Source organism: Harpegnathos saltator, unplaced genomic scaffold (assembly GCF_003227715.2).
Source record: "Harpegnathos saltator strain DR-91 unplaced genomic scaffold, Hsal_v8.6 scaffold58, whole genome shotgun sequence".
Classification (NCBI taxonomy): Eukaryota; Metazoa; Arthropoda; class Insecta; order Hymenoptera; family Formicidae; genus Harpegnathos; species Harpegnathos saltator.
The window spans coordinates 2,812,253-2,837,411 of NW_020230404.1; the positions used below are offsets into that span (position 1 = coordinate 2,812,253).

A 25,159-nucleotide genomic window follows, 5' to 3' on the forward strand; every position below is an offset into this window, starting at 1 on the left:
AAGCTGACCTAAAAAACTACCGTACGAATCTTAATTTCTACATATCAGGGTAACATGTATGTACAAACTAAATCAAAACGCAAATAAAAATGTTTCACTTCTCTGAGATGTATATTTATATGTACACAAAGTAGGGAGAAGGGGGACGAGGGAAAGAGAGAATTGTAATAATTGTAATAATTGTAATAAATCATGAATAATTGATTATTTTTCTGTAAAATACACTACTTGTTATTTTTACCTCTCAGAGGTGATGTTATAGTTTAAGTTATAGTTAACCTCAACTATGCGTTTAGCCGATTCATTCATCGAGAAACGGAGAGAGAGAGAGAGAGAGAGAGAGAGAGAGAGAGAGAGAGAGAGAGAGAGAGAGAGAGAGAGAGAGAGAGAGAGAGAGAAAGAGAGAGAGAGAGAGAGAGAGAGGTTAAATTTTTATGCTGCTCAATCGTGATTGCTACAAGCAGCAGCTGACGATATGTTTCACCATCGAAAGAATAGCTGCGTTGAAAATCGAACAAATATCAACGCACGTATCGCAGGATTTTCATACTCAATATCGCAATAGATCGCTATTAGCTCTTACAATTCAAAGCACAACAGGTGCTTGAATATCGCATTTAAAGCTCGCGGGACAGCTTGCGCGAAAATATTGATTTCCCGTTGAGGCTGGCATTCCAAGAGTACGTACATAAACGTCGATACTCGGCTGCTTACCGATAGCAATATGCCGATGTACCGGCTGTATCGATAGTCCCGGTCCCGATACCCTCGCGCGGTCTTACTCGCGGTACTTGGCCGTCGCTTCCGTTGCGGAAGTGCCGTTACGCGAATCACGCGGGCGTACGGCGATGGCGGCGGCAGAGATACGCCAGCAGTGTAGGCAATGGCACGGGGATAGGCCGTAATTGGTATAAAATCATCGAGCAAACACATCGGACAAGACAGCCCGGGGGTTGTGGGCGGCGTTGCGTGCCGTCGTCCTGGATACCGCGGGGGCGACTCCGCTAAAGCTGCCCCTTCGCCCCCGATTGCGCGCAGGCTCGCCGCCGATACACACCTCTGTGCGCGCGTGTGCTCAGCAGCATCCGACGCGCCGCCCTTGCCTTGCCTTGCCTTGCCTTGCCTTACCTTGGCTTGCCTTGCCTACTCTTGCCTTGCCTTGCCTTGTTTTGCCTTGCCTTGCCTTGCCTTGCCTTGCCTTGCCTTGCCTTGCCTTGCTTTGTCTTGTCTTGCCTTGCCTTACCTTACCTTGCAATACGCACCAGGTTTACCGGCATCGAGAGTCGTCTTCGTGGAGCGTGCGATCTTCATCCAGCGATAATCCGTTCGTGTGGCATTCCGTTTCCGGTGCGACGGCGGTATCGCGCTCGCTCTCTCGGAGCCGAAATCTCCGTGTCGGCCGTCGGAGAGATTGTTGTATCCCGACATGAACATCTTCAGATCCATTCACTCCAGTAGTCACTGGACTCCTCGGAACGGAGTTTGGCTTCCCACTTGGAAGAAATGACAAGTGGCGATGTTTTCGCTCGAGGCGGTGACGAAAACAGCGGCAATCTCGCGAGAGCGAGCGCAAGAGCGAACGTTTCGCTCGCTCGCTCGCTCGCTCGAGAGAGAGAGGGAGAGAGAGAGAGAGCTTACGATGGATTCTGACCGCGTATGAGCGAACGTTCCAGTCCATTAGAGCGGGATACGGGTTCCTGTGGAATACGCTGGAACACGTCGGATTCATTCTTCATTTTCGAGCGAGGATATATCCGCTCCATGTGAGTGAAAAATCGCTCGGATTCGTCGAGCAGCTCGCTCGCTTTCCACTCGCCGGAGTGAAGTTTCACGCCGACGGATTTCGAGAGTACGGGGCGAGCTCGCGAACGCGTGTTCCCCACGCGGCGCAATCTTCAAGTGCCGGAGATACTAATGCACCGGTAAAATTACATATACGACAGGCAGGCAGGGTTTCGGTACGCAGGGCAATCGCGTGATCGTAAATCATCGACACCGCACCCTCTCGGCTGCGGCTCCTCTCCGCGCGTGCATCGTGGTGGCTCGTATATCGCGCGACCCTGTAAATCTTCCCAACTCGCATCTCAATGATAAGTAAATAGCACGTCCCTCGGTACAAATATTTCTACAGCGCACGTAACCTGTCGAGTGTTTAGTTTGCTTGAGATCCCGCCTCCCCCCAAATCCACGTTTATACTGCTAATCGTCGGGGATAACTGGTAGTGGAGAGGAGTCCCCGGTAGGACCGATGCATATGTCGCTCTTTGGGATGTCACAAGCAACGTGCGGGATGTTATTCCACCCCGGTTTGGATCAGAGAACGAGTCATATAGTGTGTGTGTGTGTGTGTGTGTGTGTACGCGCGCATTTTAGTACGCGTGTTCGTAGAATTTTGTAAAATTTCTCATGGATGAGACGAGGCGAGGAGGTTGAATGAGACGAGGGTGGTTGAATCTGAGGAAGCGCAACCGTTCACTTAAAAATCACCTATGACCGCGGTGTGTACTTGGAACTCTACCAATATGACACAGCCGTCTTTTTAAAAATCGATGACTCAAGCGTCGAGCTGTTCGAACAAGAGCGGCCATTGCTGCTCGTAAATCGAATCGATAGTCGTCGCACGAAGACAAAACGCGTTTGACCAGCGCGGGACAGGATCGCGCGCGATTCGACGTTCCGCCGCCGCTCGCGCGTCGCGCCAGGCCGGGCCGGGCCGGGCGTCTAAATAAATGACACCCGCGTATGTTGTTTCCCTAAAAAACTCACGTTACTCTTGATTACAAGGCGCGCGCGCGCGAGCAAACAACGGGCGAGGGATCAACGCGCGACAGGCGTGCGAGAGGGCCGCGCTCGCGCGACACGGTGAAACACTCGCGTGTTTCACGGCGGCAGAATAGACGCGCAGCGCGCGGAGACGTATAAAAGTTGGAGCCTTTCAGGTCTCGTATTTTTACGAGCGACCCGCGCGAAAAGAAACAAAACCACTCGGCGTGGCGGGGCAATTATCCACAGCCTACTCTGTGCTTCGGCTCGGCCTCCTATTCAGCGCGGGCTCCGCCGCGCCGCGCCGCGCCGGCTCTTTCGGTGCATTATGCTACTTCCGCGCGTTATAAATAATCGCCGCGCGCCGCGCGCGCATAAGCAGCGGCACGTTCGGCACGGCCGCGAGGAGAAAAAGGTTAATATTTCAGTGCGGTTACTAGCGAGCGTAAATATACAAGAGGCGAGATCATTGTGATCCGATTTGTCAGCGAGAACGGCTCGCCACGGTTCGCAATTCTCCTAATCGAATCGCTCCTAATCGCTCTGTAAGTCAACTTTTTTCGCGAGTATAAAGAGAAAGAGTTATCTTGTACGTGATAGAAGCAAATATGCCGGCGGCCGCCGGCAACGATCGAACGTCAGAGTCGCGCTCTTCACAATCGTCACAAGGTCGAGAGCAGGGCAGTCGAGCGATTTGACCGCGCGCGGGCCGCGGCGGCTTCCCCGTCGCCCGTCGCCCGTCGCCCGTCGCGAGCGGAAGAATACACCAGTCACCAGACACGGGTGTAATGAGAACGTGGAGGCGGGCTTCGTCCACGAGGGGTGCCATTATCGGTCGTGTGCGAAGCCGCGTGCGGCTCGTTAAATTCTTCGCTCGGCGAGCGCGCGACGTGACCGCGATTCTGTGAAATTGCGCGGTCATTCGTTGTGCAAAGTCTCGCGCGCCGTGCCGTGCGATCGTGCGAGCGAATCGCCGAATAATTGTCTCGCCGTCGCGAGTCGCTATCTCCGATCTATCTGAGGAGACGAATAATTACGCCCTCTTGCTTCATTAGTTATCCCCTCGTTTCCCCGCGTTATCCTTAGAAAGGGACGAACTTGTGAGGGCGCAATGTCGTTCGTTAACGGTGCCGGTCGACTCCGGGGAAACGTATCACTTTGTACGCACGATTCGTTTTTGTGCGTGATGACTGATTGTCGGGCAGACGACGGGGCAAGGGAGAGAGAGAGAGAGAAAGAGAGAGAGAGAAAGAGAGAGAGAGAGAGAGAGAGAGAGAGAGAGAGAGAGAGAGAGAGAGAGAGAGAGAGGGAGAGAGAGAGAGAGGGAGAGGGAGAGACAAGTTAGACGGCGATTATAAAGTGACACGTGGCCCTTCACGAGAGACCCCATGCCGGCGAGCACACGACCGCCGAAGGCTAACCGAAGAAGAATCGTACGGAACATAATTAATTTATTGTTTGTGCCAGCCGGGTAACAATCGGACTCGCGCCGCGGGAAAACGGGATCATTGCCTCCGCCGCTGGTTTGAAACGAGGGGGGATCTCGCGGACTCTGTGCGACACGAACTGCGCTCCCACTCGTTCCTAATCTATTCGTGAGAATTTCACCGAGCCGCGTGTTGTACCTGGCGTATATTCGTTGATACTCGCCGGCCGAGGTTAGCGAAGATCGATTGTTCAACCACCCTCTTTATTGTTATACATGATGCGTCTGGGCGTCAAAGATTTGGGACGCGTTGAACGTGTCAGCTGACGATGAAGTTTGCTCGCGGAGCAGAAGCTCCCAGGTACCCAGGTAAATCTGGTTTAATATCTGGAAGATATTAAAAAGAAAGAACATTATCGAGAATATGTGTACGGACACAAACACGAATAAAGCCAAACAAGAATGTTGGAAGGGTCCGTACATATGTGTATCTTTCAGAGGAAAATATGATATATTTTCTCGTATAAGCATGCAATATGCGTTATTCTTGTACAATATTTACAAGATTGAACGTGGAATTAATCTCGTCGTGACTCTTGCTACGAAACTTCACACTTTACATCGATATAAATAATCGAGTTTGCATTTTTTACGTTTCTCTGTCTGTTGCGCGTGTATGTGTGTGTGTGTGTGTGTGTGTGTGTGTGTGTGTGTCTATGTTTATTTATATGTGTATACATATATACCGATTTATACATATAATAGTTTATACATAATAGATTATATTATGACGAATTGTCCTATTCGGTAGTAAAATATTTCGTGACGATCAAAGTGTAGATCGGAGTATCCGCTACACAATTTTATTTACAACTCTCACATACTCTAACCACAACAACAGTACTGTTTGCTCGTTAAATAAGCGGGGATAAAAATATAACGGTACTAGTTTTCTCTCCGATAAAAAGGATGTATCTCTTTGGTCGATTGGTACGAGCACTTGTCAGTCTTTGCGGATCGTATATAAGTTCCCGTCCTATATAACTATATACATTTTATTATGTACTAATTAGAAAACAACTTAGAAACGTCTAGTATATTTACATATTATATTTATGTCCAAAATGAAATCTATCGGTATGTACAACAACAGCACCGGCTTTTCATTTCACCGGCGTATGTTTTATTATTAACGTCAAAACGCTTCGACGCGCAGGATCGAAAAATTCAAAACGTAAAAATAAAAATAATGTTTCCGACATCCGCTATAAATTATGCAATTAATGAAAAAGACTTGCAACCATTTTATTTCAGTGAATGTCAGAACGCATCCGACGTTCAATTGAGAAACTTATCCTCCGCATAGTACTAAAAATATAAACTCTATTGAATACAAACGCGCGTTGCGAAACTTATTGGAAACAAGAACGTTGCTTCTTTCTATATTCTAGAAGAACTAAATTAAATTTTATTTCGAGGCCACATCGAAAATATATAGTTATATCCTCTTACCATATATGCTTTCATCTTTTGTATACTTGATAACTCCGAATTGAAAAGTCCCAATAATTGATGCCTTCATCAATTATCTCACGGTCCGAAATTAATCCTCGCAGAAATTCTCGAGGAACTCTCCCAGAAAGTTCCTTACACTTTCCTACGTAATGTAATTAATGTGCTCAGTAACGATCGGTACCGATCGCAAAGTACTCGACTGTAGTGGCTGTAATACCGTCAACTAATAATTATCACCACCGTGTCTCGATACATGGTATCACATACATAAAGAATGGTAAACATTGCTACAGCTCGCAACAACTTTCACGACGTGCTAACGATCGCTCGTTTCGCAACCACCGTCGTCGGAACTAATGTTGGAATGTTGCGCGATTCCGGGTCGCGGGCTGGTCGTCATCCCTTGATAAAGACCAAACCAAAATACGCGTGGACGTCGGGAAGAAATCGGGCCTAAGATAGATAGGCAGAGTACATATTACCGTCTGCGAGTCAGCGAATCAGCGACGATTACAAGTTGCTTCTTAACGTCGCGACGCTCCTTTCTTCCATCTTGGAGAATCGCTTGTAGGGCGCGACGTAGGTGACGCGAGGCTCCGAGACGGCGTAGACTTCGTTACTCATACGTTGCTCGTCGTACTGCTCTCTGTTGCATTCCGACGCTGCGCAATGATGTTTCTCTCGTTGTTGCTGCTGCTGCTGCTGCTGTTGCTGCTGCTGCTGCTGCTGCCGCTGCCGCTGCCGCTGCCGCTGCTGCTGCTGCTGCTGCTGCTGCTGCTGCTGCTGCTGTTGCTGCTGCTGCTGCTGCTGCTGCTGCTGTTGCTGCTGCTGCTGCTGCTGCTGCTGCTGCTGCTGCTGCTGCTGCTGCTGCTGCTGCTGCTGCTGCTGCTGCTGCTGCGGCGGCGGTGGTGGTGGCGGCGGCGGCTGTTGATGTTGTTGTTGTTGTTGTTGTTGTTGTTGTTGGTGATGATGATGATGATGATGATTGCAATGATGAAGATGCTGGTGATGCCCGCATGCGCCATCGTCACGAGTGTCAAAGTGCTACGCACAGGGCACCTCGAATTGGTGTCAGCGAACAAACTGATGATGCGTCTCGTAATGATGCTGATGATGCAACGGCGGCGTGCCGTCGTCCACCGGTGTGGTCTGGTGCGTGTGAAGGTCCTGCACGGTATTGGGACTGTATTGCTGCGAGTCGACGATGACGCTGGTGTAGCCGGCCGAGGACGAAGCTTCCAGTGGATGCTGAGGATGCTTGACGGTCGCGTTACCGTTGCTATTGTGAGGCTGGGTCTGGTAGCTCTCGTGATGTTGGAGCGTCGCCGCGGCGGCGGCGGCGACGCTGTAGTTATCGTTGTTGTTGAAGCCGCAGTTGGGGTACATGATGACGCCGCCCGCCTCGTTCAACGTCGTGTCCGACATGTGATGATGATGGTGATGGTGATGATGGTGATGCGACGGGTGATAGCCTGATGAGGGCACTAAATTCACGGAACTCGCAAAGTGCGTCTCGAGACCGTCGCTGCTGCCGCAAGAGCTCGAGGACGTGGAGTAAGGTCGTTTCTGTTGGCCGCTCTGGGGACTATGTTGCTGCTGTTGCTGCTCGATAGTAGTGAGAGAGGTCGCGTGATGCAGCAAGTGCTGTGAATGCGGTCGTTTGTGCTGATTGTTCTGGGTACCGTGCTGGATGGTGGTCAAGGAAGGCGCATGATGCAAGAGATGCTGCTGCGCTTCTTGCTGATGTTGCAAGTTGGCCGGATCTTAATGTAATGATTAATATCTCAAAATGCTGATATTAGGCTGAAATCGGCTGAACCGATTGTACTCATCACGCGCGTGTGTGTGTGGAATGTGTCAATATCTCTTTCAACTTTGGGCAGCCGGCCATGTCGCATTTGCGACATCTTGAAATTTGAATTTTAAACTGCACTGAACACAAAACGAGCCTACACAGAAGGAGCTTGGAATACTCAATTTTATAGAAATATCAAACTGCCATAAGTATATCAGGTATATCAAGATTAGACGGTATTCCAGTCAAAGGATTAACATCTCTGAGAATTCGTTGTTGGTAAAAGCATTCGAAAACGCTTTCAAGAAGGAAGGTGCAGTGAGTTAACGTGAGAAATTAATATTCAAGATATTATTTGTGGAACTCGATATTTAACGATCAACTGTGGTGTTGCCGACGATACATTTGACTTGACTTCATCGCGAAATCAACCAACGAATAATTCGTAGCAAAAAACTTACCATTGAATTGGTAGAACATATCCGGATTGTAATAAGCGTCTTCCCCGTGGGCCGCCCCGTCCACGCTATGCGGTGCGTACGGCGACGGCGACAGGTAGTGATTGTGATTCGTCGCACCCGTCGCGATGTAATCCGAGTTGTGGTATCCGGAGCTGTCGGTGTAGTCGGTGTCGGGCGGTTCCTTGGTCCTGCCGGCGCGATAGGAAGGTGGACTCGGGCTGTGATTGTCCAGGTCGTTCGCGCCGACCGCGGGCGTCGAAAGGGGCGCGCTCGGTGGGTTGCCGGGACTCGAGCAGGGCAACTTCTGCTCGCAGTTGAGAATCAAGCCCGCATTCTCGGCGGCCGTTAACACGTAGTTGACGGAGACGATGCAGTGCGGCCGCGAGCTCCTCGAATTGTGCACGATCGTCACGTACGACTGCATCCACACCCAGCCGCCATTCTTCGTCAGGAACCTGTAGTACCTAGTCGTCACTTGACCCTTGCACAACACTGCCGACAAAGTAACGGCTAGACGTGAACTTTTAGCGGAGAATCGGAGCGTAGTGAAAGGGACGCGATAAGAGTGATTAATTCAGTTTCGCCGGTACCGGTTTGTTCGTTCTCTCATGCGACAAAGGGGAAGGAATTCGACTCGGTCCACGACCGCGTCACAGCATCCGAGCAAATTGAACGATCGCGAAGCTTCATGATTAAAGGAGGATTCCTTTCTTTACCCTTTCTCTCTCTCTCTCTCTCTCTCTCTCTCTCCTCTTTTTCTTTTTTTTTTTTATTTTAATATTCAACCACTTAAGATAAATCCTGTTGATGGGGGGTGTGCTAGCGCTGCCGAATTGTGAGAAAAATCGAGTAAAACGACGGCGATCGCGCAATCCGCAAGCGCAGACATTAGTGGCATTATGTCAGACTCCCTTCGAGTCGCGCTCGTGAAACTGCGAGTCTGTTCAAACAATGATAGCAGTAACAGTCTCCTCCCTCGCGCTCACCTCTCGCTAAATCTCTCTCGCTTCTCCTCGCTCTCCTTCTTGCGCCTCTCATTGTCGCACACACACACACACACACACACACACGCGCGCGCGCATATTACAGACACGCTTTTCCTCCCTCTCTTTCACGCGACACACACACACACACACACACACACAGACACACACGCGCGCAGACAGCCTCTTTTCGTCGACGCGCTGTGGCAGCATTGTTCAATCAATAATGTACACCCCAGGTACATCCTACACCACGTGTGTGCACATACTTAGAATAAGCGCGACGGTGCTCCGAGAGAGAGGAAAAATGGAAAAGAGTGGAAATACGTAGCTGTCTGCGCGCGCGAAAAACGTGAGCAAAGATCAAAGAATATTTCGTCAGCGAGGTAAGGGCGTGTCGCCGAGTTAAGCAGCGTCAGCTGCTTTCGTTCCCCGAAGAGCCTATCCTCTTCGAGTGCCACGTCGATGTCGTTTGAGAAAATTTTCGTCGGACCTCCTGCCGACGGAAAAATATCGAGGAAAATATTTTCGAACGTTTGTTTCGAAGTTGTTGCTCTTTTGGATTTGCAGGACGATTGATTCTCTCTCTCTCTCTCTCTCTCTCTCTCTCTCTCTCTCTCTCTCTCTCTCTCTCTCTCATTCAGAAATAAATGTTGACCGCTGTGATCGAGAAAAATGCGGAAACGACGAAATGCATCCGCGAAAAACAGCATTCACGAGTCTGGCGATCCATTCGAGTCGCTGTTCCATTGAGAAGTGAAAGATTGGAAGAAATACGCCTTCTTCGGCGTATATATCTCGAAGAGAAACTTGACGCGAGCTGTGTGAGACACCGGACGAAATTGATTGAATAGAAAGAACCGAGTCTCAAATACAAATTTTATTGCGAAAGCTGCAGCAATCGGATCAGCAATTGGACGGAAATCAAGTCGGATGAACAACCCGACTTAGCAATTTGTGCTACGAAATTTAATCGACACTGTGCAAGGTTAACGAAATTGAAGCGTGACATATATGATGCGTAGATGCTCTTTGAACCATCACACGATCGATCTAACCATAATATTGTGAATAATACTACTCTACTAACTCTCTCGTCGGAAGATTAAATTACTAAATCTGATGATAAATACGACCGACAGCGTGTTGATTCAGCTTATCTTAGCAACCGAAATGCTCGAACAGATCGACACGCATTTTGATTAACAGCGCTATTATTTCTGCGCTATTAGAAGACGAGTGAACAAATTTACGCGAAACCATTTTCGCTTAACGTTTTGAGCCACAGCGGTTGACACACATTGTCCCATATAAATTTTCTTCATTTTTGATGTGGTTTTATTAACTAACTTTTAGGCAGTCACAGTCACAGGACCGTATTATTCGACTGTACACTCTCAGAAGCATAAGAAAATAAAAATAAATAGAATATAGTTTAAATATTTAATCGTTTACTCGCTAGAAACAAATGGAAATGAAAAAATTGATAATTTTTTTTAGAAAAATTTACTTGCGAGCAAACTTTATTAGGAATCGACACATCGCAATATTAACAATTTATTAAAAACACTTTACGATATCCTACAATATCTGGATATTACGTTTGAAAAAATTCCATCGAGAAATAAAATGTATGGCTGAAAGAGTTAAGTCATCCGCGGCGGGAGTCGCGTCGTATTAGTCGCGTCGAGCGATATGAGAAAGGACACTTACGCAAACGATGAGCTTGTCTCAAATGCACAACATCAGCCGCGTGCACATAGTGGTACAAGGTCTTCTCGATGAGGTCTGGCGGATCGTAGCCTGTCAAATGAGCTACTCTGTAACAGCACGTCAGACACAAGTGGGTGATGATATATCTCTTAAGCAATGAATTCGCTAATTCGAGATGTTGATATTACACTAGAAAATTCCCTCGTTTAATAGGAAACATTTTTCTCCGTGTCTTTCATCGATGTTCAATCTCGCTCATCTCGCTTATTCATAAGATCCAACTCTCTGTCTACGTGCTTGCGCGACGATACCGTGTCTGTGTTCGCAAGCTGCACACCAACGACTTTTCTGTATTTTTTATTTATTATTTATTACAATATTCTATATCTTAATGTCCGTTTCATCTGTGTTTCTCTCATATGCATGTCCAACTGTGTGAGTTTTATCACTAACCGATGATCTTTCTCAGCGAGATTCTGCCAACTAGCACTAACATTTTAATATGCAATATTTCAGTGAGGACAGCACCGATGTCGCATGGTAAAGAACGTACGCGCAGCGTACGAAAATCGCGGGCAATTTTTTGTCCACGCAACGTTCCCGGAGTTTACGCGGCTACAGCCGAAAGAAGCATCACGGCTTGCCCGTCGACTCGCGTCATTCGAGCCGGGCTTGTTTTCGTCGGGCGTTTACGATGCGCGAGCGTTGCGCGAGTTTGCACAATCCGCGCGAGCCTATTCGATCGACGTGTGTATAAAATTTCATCGCGCACGCTTCTATCCGCGCTATATTTATACCGCGTCACATGTTCGTTTCCCAGCGAGCGAATGTAATGCTCCCACCGCCGCGCCGCGCCGGTAGCGGATATTTATTTGCCACGAATGGAAGGAGGAGAAGGAAGAAAAAAAGAAAAAGGAAAAAAAGAACGAGGATACGCGGCAGCGCGCGGTAACACGAAACTGATTTTAATGGTCATACCTCGTCTCCCCCCACTCCCCCCCCACCCACCCATACCCCCTGCCCTACTCTTTTGCCCTGCGCGCGGTCGAAAAGGGGCCTCCGTGCGGGCCCTCCATCGAAATATTAATGGCGCAATACGACACTCGACTATAATTACATTGGAAATAAATAATCCGCCGCGTCTCCCGATGCTCGAGTCAACACGCCGCACACGCTTCCTGCCGTGGACAAAATTCCACGAGAAAGAGGATATTCCCTTTTTCTCTTCCGCGGGATCATTTCTACGCGAGTTTTCTACGATATTTTTATACAAAATTTCAAACTCTTGGATACTTTTGGGAATCTCTCGTCGCTAGCTAGCGTCGTCGTCGGTCCGTCCGTCACGTTACGTCGGCAGAGAGTCGATGGAATTTCCGGCTCGCGAACTAATCGCGAACTGTTCTCTGACCGATCTCGCGATCGGTCGGAGGCCGATATATGGCTCGGCTTATATATGTTAACGAAAGCTTACCTCGCGTCGAGAAATATGAGCTTCAGGTCGAGCGATGCCCGGAACATGAACATGTTTTGGTGCAATTTAATTTCGGTTATGGAACTCGTCGGCAGCGAATGGCCGACCGCCAATAGGCCGACGTTTCGGATGAGACCGACGTTTCGGGTAAGGCTGTCCTCGTACTCCACAGGTCCGTCGAAGACGCATTTCAGGTAACCTGAACAATGTATCACCTGGAACACCGCGAATATTTCGCGAAAGATCGTCATTAGCCCTTTCGCGACATTTCTGACTTGTTTCAAACTGACTTTCAACTAGTTGCAAGTGTTTCTGATCTCAGTCAATCAGTCAGAGGAGTATTTTATCGATATAATCAGCACGCGAGTGCACCCACTGATTTACAATAGAAACGTTCCCACTTTGTTCCTCTCTCTCTCTCTCCCTCTCCCTCTCTCCCTCTCTCTCTCTCTCTCTCTCTCTCTCTCTCTCTCTCTCTCTCTCTCTTTCTGTTTCTCCTCCCTCTTGTACCCCATCTGTCTGATTCTCGCCGGTTTCCGGAAACAAGACTTCTACTGCGAAATCTGTAACACACGCACGCACACGCAGCTTCACGTTCGTTACATCACTGTATGTGTGCACTGAGAGTGTGCATTTCTCTCTCGGTGTGAGTGCGGCATTTCAATGGAAATACGAGTACTCTTCACGCGAGCGAATTTTCGAGCGGATAAATCCCTCTTCGGCATTCTCTCGGACGCTTCCCACCTCCGGAGTGTAATCGCGCGGCAAAATTCGTGTACGCATACTCTTACGATACATCGCAATGCATCGTGGTCGCGTGCACAGATGCATTCACGCGCGCGCGCGCGCGCGCGCGCACGCTCGGCTCAGCTCGGCGCGTTAGAGGCTTGCGCGTTATTCTTTCGGTCGAGCGATAAGTGCGACACTCGACTGCAACGTACCCTCGCGCGCGCGCGCGCGCGCGAAACAACGTGCTCCCGGCAAATTAACAATTCCTGCTTAATTGAATGTAAGGCCGATGATAGGAAAAAAAGCGGAAGCTCACGCTCCCGTCTCGAGTGGCTCGGGGGCGTATTTGTGAAGCAAATAGGCTCCTTATTATGCCCGCGTTGCATATATCACCTCGTATGCAATGTCCCTCTGCATATCGCGCGCGGGGAACGCGAAGAGTTAAGGCAGAGTATAATTTGACACGAGGGCGCGTCCAATCTTATCCTGAAAGTAGACTCGCGCGTGTGTGCTCCCCGGGACCCGACAGTAACCGTCGTCCTCGTCGTCGTCGTCGTCGTCGTTATCGATGACGAGCGGAGCTGAGAACGAGGCCTTGTTAAGACACGAAAAGTCGAGCAGATCGGCTTGATTTGGTATCAGCTACCACCGTGGATTTGTGTCCTCGATGTTCCGCGAACGTCCCTCTTTTCGCCTCTTCAGCGAGAGAGAGAGAGAGAGAGAGAGAGAGGAGAGAGAGAGAGAGAGAGAGAGAGAGAGAGAGAGAGGGAGAGAGAGAGAGAGAGGCGACCTGGAAGTTTGCAGAATGCTCTTCTCCTCGAAGAAGTCAAGCGAACCGGAACGTCGTCCGCGAAACGTCGGGAACCGAATGAAATATTTCTTTACATTTCTCTTCTCGACCGAAATATCGAGTCGCGCGTATGCGCTCAGCTCTCGTGATCCGGATTGCGCGAGTGTTCAGATAGCTCGCGTGAATAAATCACCCCAGGATCGAACACCTCGCGGAGACTCGCGAATCTCCCCGCGCCGCGCCGCGCCGCATAATGAGCGAGACGAAACAAGCGGCGTGTTCTCGCGCGGTCGCTCTTGAGAGTCGCGTGCATTCGTTAATTCGCCGTTAAATCCACGCTCGCGCGTCGACAAAGAGAGAAGCCAACTACGATCCACGCTCTTTGTGCGGCCAAGTGCCATAGAGGAAAACTCACCCCCGGCCCCGCGCGCGCGCGTGTCCTGACTCTCGGCCCGCGCTAGCTCTCTCGCAGGGGTTGCATTCATGACTTCGCCCGACGCCCATTGGGGGATCCATCGTGAACGCGATTTTGTCGAGGGTCCACGGTCATCGCGTGATATTGTGGCACGAAAGAGCTATTTGCCAAACATTTCCCTCCACGAGGGCCGTCTTCCCTGGTTAGCCGGCGCCTAGCTCTACGTGCCGCGCGTAGGGATGCTCCTCTGTCGCCGCCCCGCGTCGCGTCGTTATTGCCGGGACATATGTCGAAGGTTTGGCTTCGGATTTCGGATTTCGGAAAATTAAGGCGTCGCGCGAGCTCTCTCGTGAAATCAGATCAGCGCTGATCCGCGATCTTTCGCGGTCATTCGGCGTATTTTTCGCGCGCGCGCACGCGTGTCCTGCGCATTGCTGTCGCGAGTAAGTCTGACTAATGGCGTGACGTTGATGACACGTCGGCTAAGCGAGACCCCTCGCTATGTTGGCTCGACATGTTGGCGGAAATTAATCCAGTTGCCCAGTTGCCGCCTATCCCATTTTTCGGCACAAATTGCAACATTTAGCAGTTGGATCAGAAGAGGCGACGATTGTCTCAAGAAGCGGAGGAGAAATAATGAGGAAGTGAGAGTGTACCTAGGCGTGAGATACATTGCGAGAGTTCACGGGTGAAAAATATCGCTATTGACTGACGGACTAATGGCTGATACTCTTCTTTCTATCTAATCCGATACGTATAATTATATTTATTTTTGATATGCCAGAGAGGAATGAGTCAAACAATGTCGGCGAATGAGCGCGCGGGAGACGATAGCACGAGCGATAGCAGGACGATCGTCAATATCGTTCAATTAAATCCTTAGTAAGCACCGCGAGATGCAAGATCTGCAAGATGGCTAGAGGACTCTCGCAGAGCCTGTCCGGCTCTCGGCTGTCCGTTCCACCTGCGCATGAGCGTTATATCGCTCTACCCTGTGTACAACATACGTTATACATCACTAAAAAGGAGAATGTAGGAGAAATATCACAGACAGCGATATACGCTCTCGGAGCGTAATTCTCGTTCTCCTTCTCCCTCGGCCGGGCCCCGGCCGTGTACCTACCTGGTGCGCATTTCCTCCCGGGCGCGTGACCGCAACAATGGTGTCCCTACTTAGCTAAGCAGTTCTTGCCTGTTACTTAGAGTTTCAACTTTTCATTCTTTTTATGATTTCCTGTATGAAAAGTCACAAACTTAAGCTCATGCTAATCGCCCGTTTGTTCTCGCTCCCCCTCCCCCCTCCCCCCTCCCCCCCGTGATTTCGCGCGCGGTCTGTTCTGCTCGCCGGTAATCTTACCATCTTGCGCTTTGCGGAATTGGAAAATGATCGATAACTGAGCATTCGACGTAACGAGTAATTAGGGAGTGACTGACGAGAGATTTCTCTCTGCCGAGAACGTGTCGAATGTTTACGAGAGAGCTCACGAGAGGGGGCGTGCGTATTTACCTTGTATCCTTCGGAGACGAGGCCCGCGTTCCTCTTGGCCAGGATGCACTTCATCCTGAGAAGAAAGGCACGTTCCAGCTCTATCTCGCCTCGCGAATTCGGCGGCGGATATGTAAAGCGGTGATCCGGGGAATTGGACGGGAGATTCAGCATGGAGATCATCTCGTTGCGATCGTCCGGATAAATATACTCGAATATGCTGTTACCCGTTAATTCCACCTGCACGCACGAACAACTTCTGTCAGCGGTTTCCGCAGTGAGACGCGAACTTCGCCGTTCCCTTATCTATCACATTATTTAACACATTGTCGCTATTTACTTCGGCTTTAATGAAGTAAATACTTGCATGTCGCACTGCTGCACGCAATTCTTTAAGGTACCTATTATATCGTGCAAGTGTATTCGCTCAAGTCGCGTCGAGTCAACTTTTCTCGCGAATCTTAATTAAATAAATGAGGGGATATCTCCGACCTGGGACAATCCTAAGTGTACGCTGGCAGTCTCGCTTATGTACATAATTTTTCCGTCTGGCGCCACGACGAATATAAATCCATCCAGAGTCTGCAGACAGAAATGATTGCTCGTGAGAATCTTAATCGCTGAGAATTATTATACATGTAAATTTAATGAGAGAGAGAGAGAGAGAGAGAGAGAGAGAGAGAGATTGATGGATAAATACATATATTATCGCCTAGATCTCAAAAAGAGCATACAGGAAAGAAATGAAATTGTTAAAAACAAAAAAACACACGAAAAAGAAATTGAATCGGTAATTGTAGACGATACACTTAAGATTACGCGCCGTTGAATGCGCTTAATCAATGCGATTGTTCTCAGTAATTTTCAACATGAGCTCCTCATTAATCGATATGTGTTTTCTGATTACGTTGTAAATTTTTTTTACACAGACGCTGGAGTAACGTATACATTTTGTATTCAGTGTTGAACGTTGACACGCGACACACGAGGATACATATTCATATTTGAAGAAAACAAAAAAATGATAAAAATGTCCAGTTACGTCTTCGGGTATTGATACTTTTACCTCGCTTACTTACTTGTAAAAGATGAGAGCCCAGTTCTTTGATCGCGGATTCCAGAGGGTTGTTGGGCGGTGGTGCGGCTCCCCATTCATCACCAAGGCCTGGAAAATTCATTCGAATTCGCAGACAAGACTCGCTAAACGTTACTACCCCTCCCCCCCCACTCCACACACACACACACACACACACACACAGACATTTGGAACATTACCATAAATACTAAATATTACTTAAACGGAAATCGTCACTTTTCGTCTTCCTTTCTGAGAATTTTCCACGGATTAACAGTATCACGTAAATGAGATGGGGAAATCTTCTTTGCATATGGATAAACGGGCTGATATCGCAGCTTTCTTCTTATCCTCTATGCGATATGTATGTTTGTAACGACGTTTCATGCACAATGCGTCGTTAAATCTATGACCACGTGTCTGCGTGTCCGCGCATTTACCCGAGGCAAAAACTTATGTCATAGCTCAAAATGCTCAAAAGATAGGCGTAGCATTTATAGCATTCCCTCATTTCATAAAATATATTAGAAAAGCCCCAGTGCTCCAAAAGCTGCTTTTTGAACAAATACAAGAACAAATTAGAGCACTTTTATGAGTGCTCAAAATTCGACTTTCTTGACGAAAAATTTCATGCTCCATTTCGTGCTCTATGTGCTCCATATGCTGCTCTGATGATAAAATACATATATACATATGTGTGTGTGTGTGTGTGTGTGTGTGTACGTACCTATGTAGAATCTACAAAAGAAATATAAATTAAAATTTAATTTGTAAAACTGAAAGCAAATAAAATGTAAAATACAAAATCTTAAATAAAATATTAATTCTTTATTAATCTTTTTAACGAGGAGCATTTTGAGCATTTATAACTAAGGTAGCATTTCGAGCATTCATCTGTTTTTCCGCGAAAGAGCTCTTGTATGACATAATGCTACAAAATATGACGACTTGCTACAAAATATGAGCACTTGGATGACACGTCTGACAGCAACTTATGAGCTGATTATGACTTGGAGCATTGAAAATATGACGCGGAGCATTCGCAAATAGAAAAGAACAATGGGAATTGAGCATGTATCTCATTTAATGATGACTCGTGTGACTTCGGTTTTTGCTTGCATGTCGTGCGCCAACGCAGAAGGAAGTAGTTTCTATTATCGTGCAAAAATTTCCATCCCGCGGGGCAAACCGCTCGATCTGACGGTTTTCTCGGCAGTCGGCTGCCGCGTCTTTTTGATTTTCTTTAAGTTTGGTTGGCCACACACGGCATAATAAATCGACACGCACAGAAATTCATCGTCGCTAAACTAATATTACGTTTAGCATCAAAGTTATTCACTTCGAAATTATCAACGAAGTATGTTAATAAATCAATTGGTAGGGTATAAACTCGAATGAGATGACAATACGAAAAAGATGGCCATATTGTAATTTCTCCAATAATCGCTAAACAATTCCTTTTTTCTAGTAATTTTGAGAAATAAGTAAACAATAGTTTACATCTTAGCCGGGTTTATCCCATCTATTAATCGGTTAGTACAACGAATCGACCGACACTGAATTAGCATACCGTCGAGATCATTGTTAAAAGCAGACGGTCCACAATAATGTCCACAATAATGCTTCAACTATAATCGGCAGCTTACGCAATGAACGTAACGTACTTTGAACGTACAATCGCGCGCAACAAGCGCGATAATTCAGAGTGAATGAGTGCAGAGAGGTTCTAATAATTTTCATTTTTGTTTTCTATATTTCGCCAAAGTGATTGATCGCACGGTTATTGCACTGCGGTTATGTACCACGTTGAGAAATATCCCTCGACGCTCGGTCGTTTCGCTCGCAGTCGACAATCAGAGCGAATCAGCTATTGCTCTGATACTCTCGTCGAAATTCGTTGCTCTCGCAGAAACTTTCGGCGAGCGTGCTGCGTTCACACGCGCGCGCGCGCGCGAGACATTCCGAACGTTGTGTATTTTTCAAAGCACCCATTCCTTCAGACTTGATTATCCGCCGACGCGACGTCCTCCTCGGAGGAATCACCAATCGCGAGCGTTTCAATAAACGACGACACGTGTCAGATTTTCTGACGACGCGCACAATGCGTTGCGCGCTCAATGACCCGCCGCGCCTCGCTATCGCGGCGTTTCATCGGGAATTTCGTATCGTTGGAACGCAACGATGTTTTTATACACACGTGAGCGTGGCGCGGAAATCGGCGTTAAGAAGCAGGTCGTCTCATCGAGACGTGTCGAGACGTGTGTGGAGATCGTGTGGAGATTCTCCTATCGAGCGATCGTCATCTCGTCACCTCACCTCACCTCACCTCTCACGGCAGTTTACACGCGGAAAGTAGCGCGTTTACGTCGCGGGAAGATCGCGCTTCTCGATCGCTTCAATTCTCGATCGAGCGGCCGTTTAACTCGGCCTCTGCCGTCTGAATCGTCGTCGGATAAGGGGCAAAGGGTTAAGTTCTTCGCGGCGGTAGCAATCGGCAGACACGCGCGCGCGCGCGCGGAAGGGAGAAAGCCCCCTCTGAAAGCGTTATCGTGGTGAGGACGTCCGCGTCTCTTTTCCCAAGAATAAAGACGGTAGGATCGTTCTAGAGGGATGCGGCCACTTGAAATTCAATTCGCCGGTACCGTAAGAGGGGAAATCGAACGAGAGAGAGAGAGAGAGAGAGAGAGAGAGAGAGAGAGGGTGGCCATTGTAACACTATAACGGCCCCCATGCTTTGCTTACAAAGCGCTAGGGACTAACAATGCATTAAGTGCGCAATCACATCCATCTCATCCGATACACTATTTGCCCTTTGCGCGTAAGTGTCCGCTGCTTGAATTCACCGCGGCCGTCGCGCCAGCGGAAGAAAAAAAGGACGCGAATGAATTCGCGCCCGTCTCGACGAGATCGACTGCTGCCGCCGCTGCTGCTGCTGCTTAAACTCGACTGTCGCAACAATTCGTCTGTCTAATCTATCGTCGCGCGGCGAGTAGCGAGTCCAATTATTTGTTGGCCGCTCGGGCCGCTTTCGACTGCTCGCGGTGTGATGTGGAGCGACGGTGGAGCGAGCGACGGCGTGCGAGCTGAAAATTCTTGCGAAAGCCGTTGAAATAAACAGATCCGTTTGCAGATTTGCAATCGAACGAGCAGATCTGTCAAATCCGCTCACGAACACGCTTGCCTTTTGCTGTAATCGATAAATCGCCGCGGCAAAATCTGCAACGTGCCATACGACGCGGCGGCGGTGCCTTTCAGTCGAGCAGTCTGACTCGTCCGTCTGACTGGCTCGATCGCGGTCACGAGTATCAACATGTTTTTTGACAATTTGTTTTACCTCCTCGATGTATTTTGCAAGAATTTTGAAAGTGCTTCTCCTCGTGTCGCGTCGTAAATCGAGGTGACCGCGACGGTGAATAGCTTCAAGGAAATTAACAGCCTGTTGTTCTTTGTTGATTATTAAGAAAAGAAAAAAAGAAAAAGAAAGAAAAAAGAAGGAACAGTGGAGATATAAAGATATAAATTCATTACCGTGAGGAAAGACGGCTCTCATCTTCAGATAACTCGTAGTCAGCCTGATGATACTAGCCTTGTCCAGTTGCGTAGTAATGGCGGCCGGGAGCGGCAACAACTTCGCCAACTCCAGAAACTCCTGATTCTCCTTAACGCGACGCGAGCGCGCCGCGTTCTTGCTTTTCTCTTTCATCTCTTTCTCTTGCGGGCCGGACGCGCTTTTGATGAAATCTTTATTATTATTGTTCTTATCTCCTTCGTTTTGGCTGTGTTCTTGATAATAATAGTTGTCGGCGAGATAAAGCGAGTTCAGTAGGTCTGTGGTAGAGCAGCCGCCTGCAAACGAACGGAGAATGATTTTTCCAAATGCGTTCACCATTTGACATGCATCTTACAGCCTAGAATGACCTCTTTGACCTCGGTGTCGAATTGGACAGTGATACGGCGCGCGATTCCTCATTTCGGCGTACAATCGAATAGAAAAGTTCACACTAGCGAATTTCCATAACGGAAAGAAAAGAAGCTGCGTCACGCTGACGCGTTACGTCACGAAATTAATACAACATTAGAGACTCGTTCATGCGATTGGCGTGCTAGCTAGGCATGCGCGGCCTGTTCTGTGCAAAATCGATCGCGGCAATAACGCGAATCGCAATCGCGCGTTGCACGGCGGTAGCGTAAAATAGTCGCGCTGTCGGTCCCCTGCCGGCTTCAATTCACTCCGCTATACTGATCCGACACTTGGTTAAGCACACAGGAGTTCAAGTTTCCATACGCGTCGTAGTCGTGCGATTTCTCGTCATCGTCGATGTCGCCAGTGGAGATCGTCGACGTGACACCGATAAGGATATGAATAGAAGCGATGATGAGAGACGCTCGGCTAGAACAAATAAGCTACGGATAAGCGTCCAGCGAGTAGGAGTGTCTAGGCAGAAACGACCGCAGCCACTTGGTCGCGGCTTCCTAATGATTATTGTACCTGCCGTTTGTTGTCGTTCAGAAGAATCGTCAAGCATTGTCAAGCGCAGCGAAAGAAATTCCGCACGCCGTGCGGAAATGCACGTGCGGTATGGCGCTCGCAAGTGTATGGGAATATTTGAGCAATAATATGAGAGCGAGATGCGGGAACATCATCGCCAAAATTTCGCGCGAATTTTTACACCTTGCCCAGAATCACGGGAAGCGATCGAAAAACTCGTCGGCGCCGTACAGATAGAAATTTTGCAGGCGCAATTATTTGTCTTGCAATATTGGGGTCGTGACTTTATTTCGAAATCACGTCCGAAGCTTTCAAGCCGAATTACAATTTTTTCCAGATGAAATAGAATCGTCTATAGACATCGCATACAATCCGCAATATTCGGGCGACGAAATTTTTTCCATTTTCCGTAACTTTGAGGACGCGTGACGAATTTCAAAAGTATAAACTGTCAGGGAAATTAGAATCGTTTCAATAAAGAGCTGCGCGACGGAAGAGAGAGAGAGAGAGAGAGAGAGAGAGAGAGAGAGAGAGAGAGAGAGAGAGAGAGAGAGAGAGAGGAATAAAGATTCGAAAAAATATAAGAAACGTAAACATAAGTAGTCACGGAGACGAATGAAATCTCCGAAACAACGCGAAAGAAAATGATAATGGGATATAAGGTGAGAGAGATAAATGATAAGAACGCGCGAGTCCTTTGCCGCGCACATATATTTCTACTGATTTTGATTGGCTCGTAAGCATCGTAATTTGCGATGAAATCGCGACGATATTCAGAATGAAATGAACTCGCGCGTTAAATCGCGTTCCTCGAGCACGTCTCCTTGACACGCACACGCTTCATTCGGAAGGAACTTTGACCGCATCGCCGTTCGCGTGAATGATACAACGCTCGAATGACGCGTAACAATGTCGAAGCTCCTCGTTATAGGAAACGAAAGCAAAGGGAGCAAGCCGTCATTAAAGCGCCAGCGAGAGAGCAACCTAACGACGCAGCTACCCGGACTTCTCCCGGATGGAAATTCGCCTGAATAATGCATTTTTTCCTTTGCGGCTCCCACTTTTGCATTCACCGGCTCTGCCCCAAACTGGCGCAACCGTCTCGAGCCGTCTAGTTTCGATTTTCTCACCGAGCGCGAATTCACCCTCGAGCTTTGAGATCGACGCTGCATCTTTTATCCTTTTATTTTGGAAAACTCATCATTCCCCTTTCTTTCTCAGTGAACACGAGTGAAGAATGAAAATTGTGTGTGGAACAAAGACGAAAAACTTTCGCGGTGCTGTTTGTTATCGGTGCTCGCATCATAGTAAAGCAAGGTGTCCGGACGCTAAATATCACCAAATATAATATAATAATCGCGTTTGCTTCGTAATTACAAAGTATATTTCTTTCCCAAATTTTGATCTCTCGTTATTTTATTCGTGCGCGCACGTGCATCCCATGTCTTGAAACCTTATTCATTTCTTAATATCTCTCAATATCTCTGCTGAATATTTCTCGAAGAAAGGCATCCGATTTTCCGGGATGAGGGAATTATCTATAGAGAATTACACTTGTATTGTATTAAAATTTACATATCACTCACGGAAGTATTCATTAGTTTATTTAAAAATTCTATTTGTTTATATTTCTGCATTTCTCAAGTCCATGACACTGAGACGCGAACTACTATATATATATATATATATATATTGTTGAACGAATACAAAATTTATTAAAAATTATTAAGAAAAATATTAAAATTTACAGTAATTTCTAATAATTTTTATGTACACTCGACAAAATCGAATAGAATGCTAAAATTCTTGCACACCTTTAGAAATCTTAAAATCTCATCCGAAACAAGTGAAGAATTTTCATTAGTATTCGCCAACAATTTTTTCGACGTGTACGGCGCTGTTTATAGCAGCACTGACCAATGAGGAAAGGACGATGAACCTCAACGGACTTAGCAGGTGCATACACTTGCCAGACCTTTGTTTTGCAGACAACTAACCATGATGATCGAATACCTCCCTTCATATTGTTTTCGTTGCCAGAAACAATTCTGTAAATTATAAATGTTTTTCTACAATGATCGAAATATGAACATTCCACGTTGTTGCCAAACTGCTTTGTCACAGAGATTATAGATGCCGCCCAAGGCAGCGAAGAAGGTAACGTGGTTGCACAGAAAACACATGCAAAATTCATATGATCCTTGCACCTTGAAAAATGTTTTATCGTTCAAATGGACTTCGCTGTCGTCCCGTTGTCGTCACTTTCCAAGTGGAATTTCAGACGAAATTTAGAAAGCGTCTTTTCTTTCCGACTAGGCACTTGCGTTTTCAGGCGAACACGTGAAATGGAAACAAAGAAAAATATTAATACCTTCCTGACTCAAATAATTATACAGTTTGTTTGACACGTGAAAATTATACATCCGGCCGTCGTCCGATATCCCTCCATCATTTTCTGCTTCGATCGACGGCATGTTTCACACTATTTCTCGTCCAAATCCGATCCGTGTCGTCCCTTTATGTAAATCGCACTCACTCGCTCGAATCGTCACGACACGCTTTATCGCTTGGCGAAAAGAAGAAGTAAACAAAGAAACTTTAATTTAATCTTAACACGAGGCGGCAAGTCCATTTTATACGACATCCAACTCCAATGAATTTCGGCTTGGAAGTCCTTTTCGTACTACGAAGTTTCTTTTCTCTCTCTCTCTCTCTCTCTCTCTCTCTCTCTCTCTCTCTCTCTCTCTCTCTCTCTTCCTCTCATCCTCCCCCCTCTTCCTTTCCCTCTATCTATCCATCTCTTCCTTTCCATCTCTGGCTTCTATTTTCGAGGCAACCAATGTCGCCTCTCAGTCTATAGCCACCGTTCTTCGCTCATCCTGTTTCCCAATGGGAGATCAGAGCTGCCACCCTTATTTTAAGCTCCACCCTTGACGAAGAGGGGTTGGCTTCAAACGACTCGTATATATGTGCACACATGCACACGTTGCTTCTTTGTGTGTGTCCTCGGCAATAGAAAAATATAAAGTGAAGAATCGACGAGAAGATCGACGGCAGGTCTTGCAAATAGTATAACATTTTTCATTGTTTTTTGCGCGCCGCATCGCGATACTCTTACAATCTAGCCGATCGGACCGATGATTTGAATATCGGCTGAGAGAGCCTATACAGAGCGCAAACGACGCAGCCGAAAAAGTTTCTCCAGTAATTCTTTGGAAGCGGGAAATCACAGAAAAAAAAGTCACAAAAGATCAATCAAACTGAAGATATCACCCTTGACGTGTGTGTGTGTGTGTGTGTGTGTGTGTGTCTGTCCTCTCTCTCTCAATGAAGCTGAAAGGGCTGTTTGTCGCGCGGAGAATGTCCAACTGGAGAAATCAGAAATGGAAATTTCGATAGTCGACGAAACTCGCGAGCTCTTTCACGGAAGATACTTACTTCTCCAACCAAGAGTACCTACTTCTCGAGTTTCTCTCAGTATTACCGATCGTCAATTTTTCGAATATATTTCCGAATATTAATTTTCTCCGTGTCTACGACAGGGGGATTTGTCGGAAGATGCTTTTATAACGAATTCCTCGTGCCATGTGTCTCGAGAAAGTTCAGGTCAGTTGGATCCCCTCCGTTAATGGTCATTTAAAAAGTGTGGATAATTTCAAGCAGGTTGAACTGTATTCAGCCGAAAGGACTAAAGGTCCTTTGTGTATTCCGGAGGCACAGGTCGTTATAATTCAAAGATTTCGCAGTAAAAGTATCTGAACCATGGAGAATTTCAGAAATGCAAAATTGCAAAGAGGAACGCCCACCTGTGCGCATTCAGCAGGTAGTAGAAGATATAACATTTCTGAGATTCTCCGAACTTCCTCGGTTCAACACTGCAACATCGTTCGACGTTTGTGTTAAGACATGCTGATGAAGACTGACAAGTTTTTCGACCCTGGAGCTGAAGAATCCTGCACACACCTGCGCAACAGAAAAAATCTTTGCAGGTCAATACCTTCGGCGGTTTCATCGTCAGTGCAGATTCGTCAAAGAATGTTCCCGGAAG

The 25,159-nt window shown here is 47.4% G+C and overlaps 1 protein-coding gene across 2 annotated transcripts in view; it reads right to left on the reverse strand.

Moving 5' to 3' along the window:
- Window positions 1–6,650: 6,650 nt before the first annotated feature.
- sim (bHLH transcription factor single-minded) overlaps window positions 6,651–25,159 on the reverse strand; it is a 40,490-nt gene continuing 21,981 nt past the window's right edge. For both annotated transcript variants that reach the window (XM_025303922.1, XM_011148971.3), the window contains exons 2-9: window positions 20,151–20,468; window positions 16,627–16,712; window positions 16,040–16,129; window positions 15,569–15,787; window positions 12,128–12,342; window positions 10,657–10,763; window positions 7,961–8,452; window positions 6,651–7,467 (exon numbers count right to left, since the gene is read on the reverse strand). In XM_025303922.1, coding sequence (XP_025159707.1) covers window positions 6,776–7,467; window positions 7,961–8,452; window positions 10,657–10,763; window positions 12,128–12,342; window positions 15,569–15,787; window positions 16,040–16,129; window positions 16,627–16,712; window positions 20,151–20,325 — 2,076 coding nt within the window. In that variant the 5' untranslated portion in view covers window positions 20,326–20,468 and the 3' untranslated portion in view covers window positions 6,651–6,775. The remainder of the gene's footprint in view (window positions 7,468–7,960; window positions 8,453–10,656; window positions 10,764–12,127; window positions 12,343–15,568; window positions 15,788–16,039; window positions 16,130–16,626; window positions 16,713–20,150; window positions 20,469–25,159) is intronic.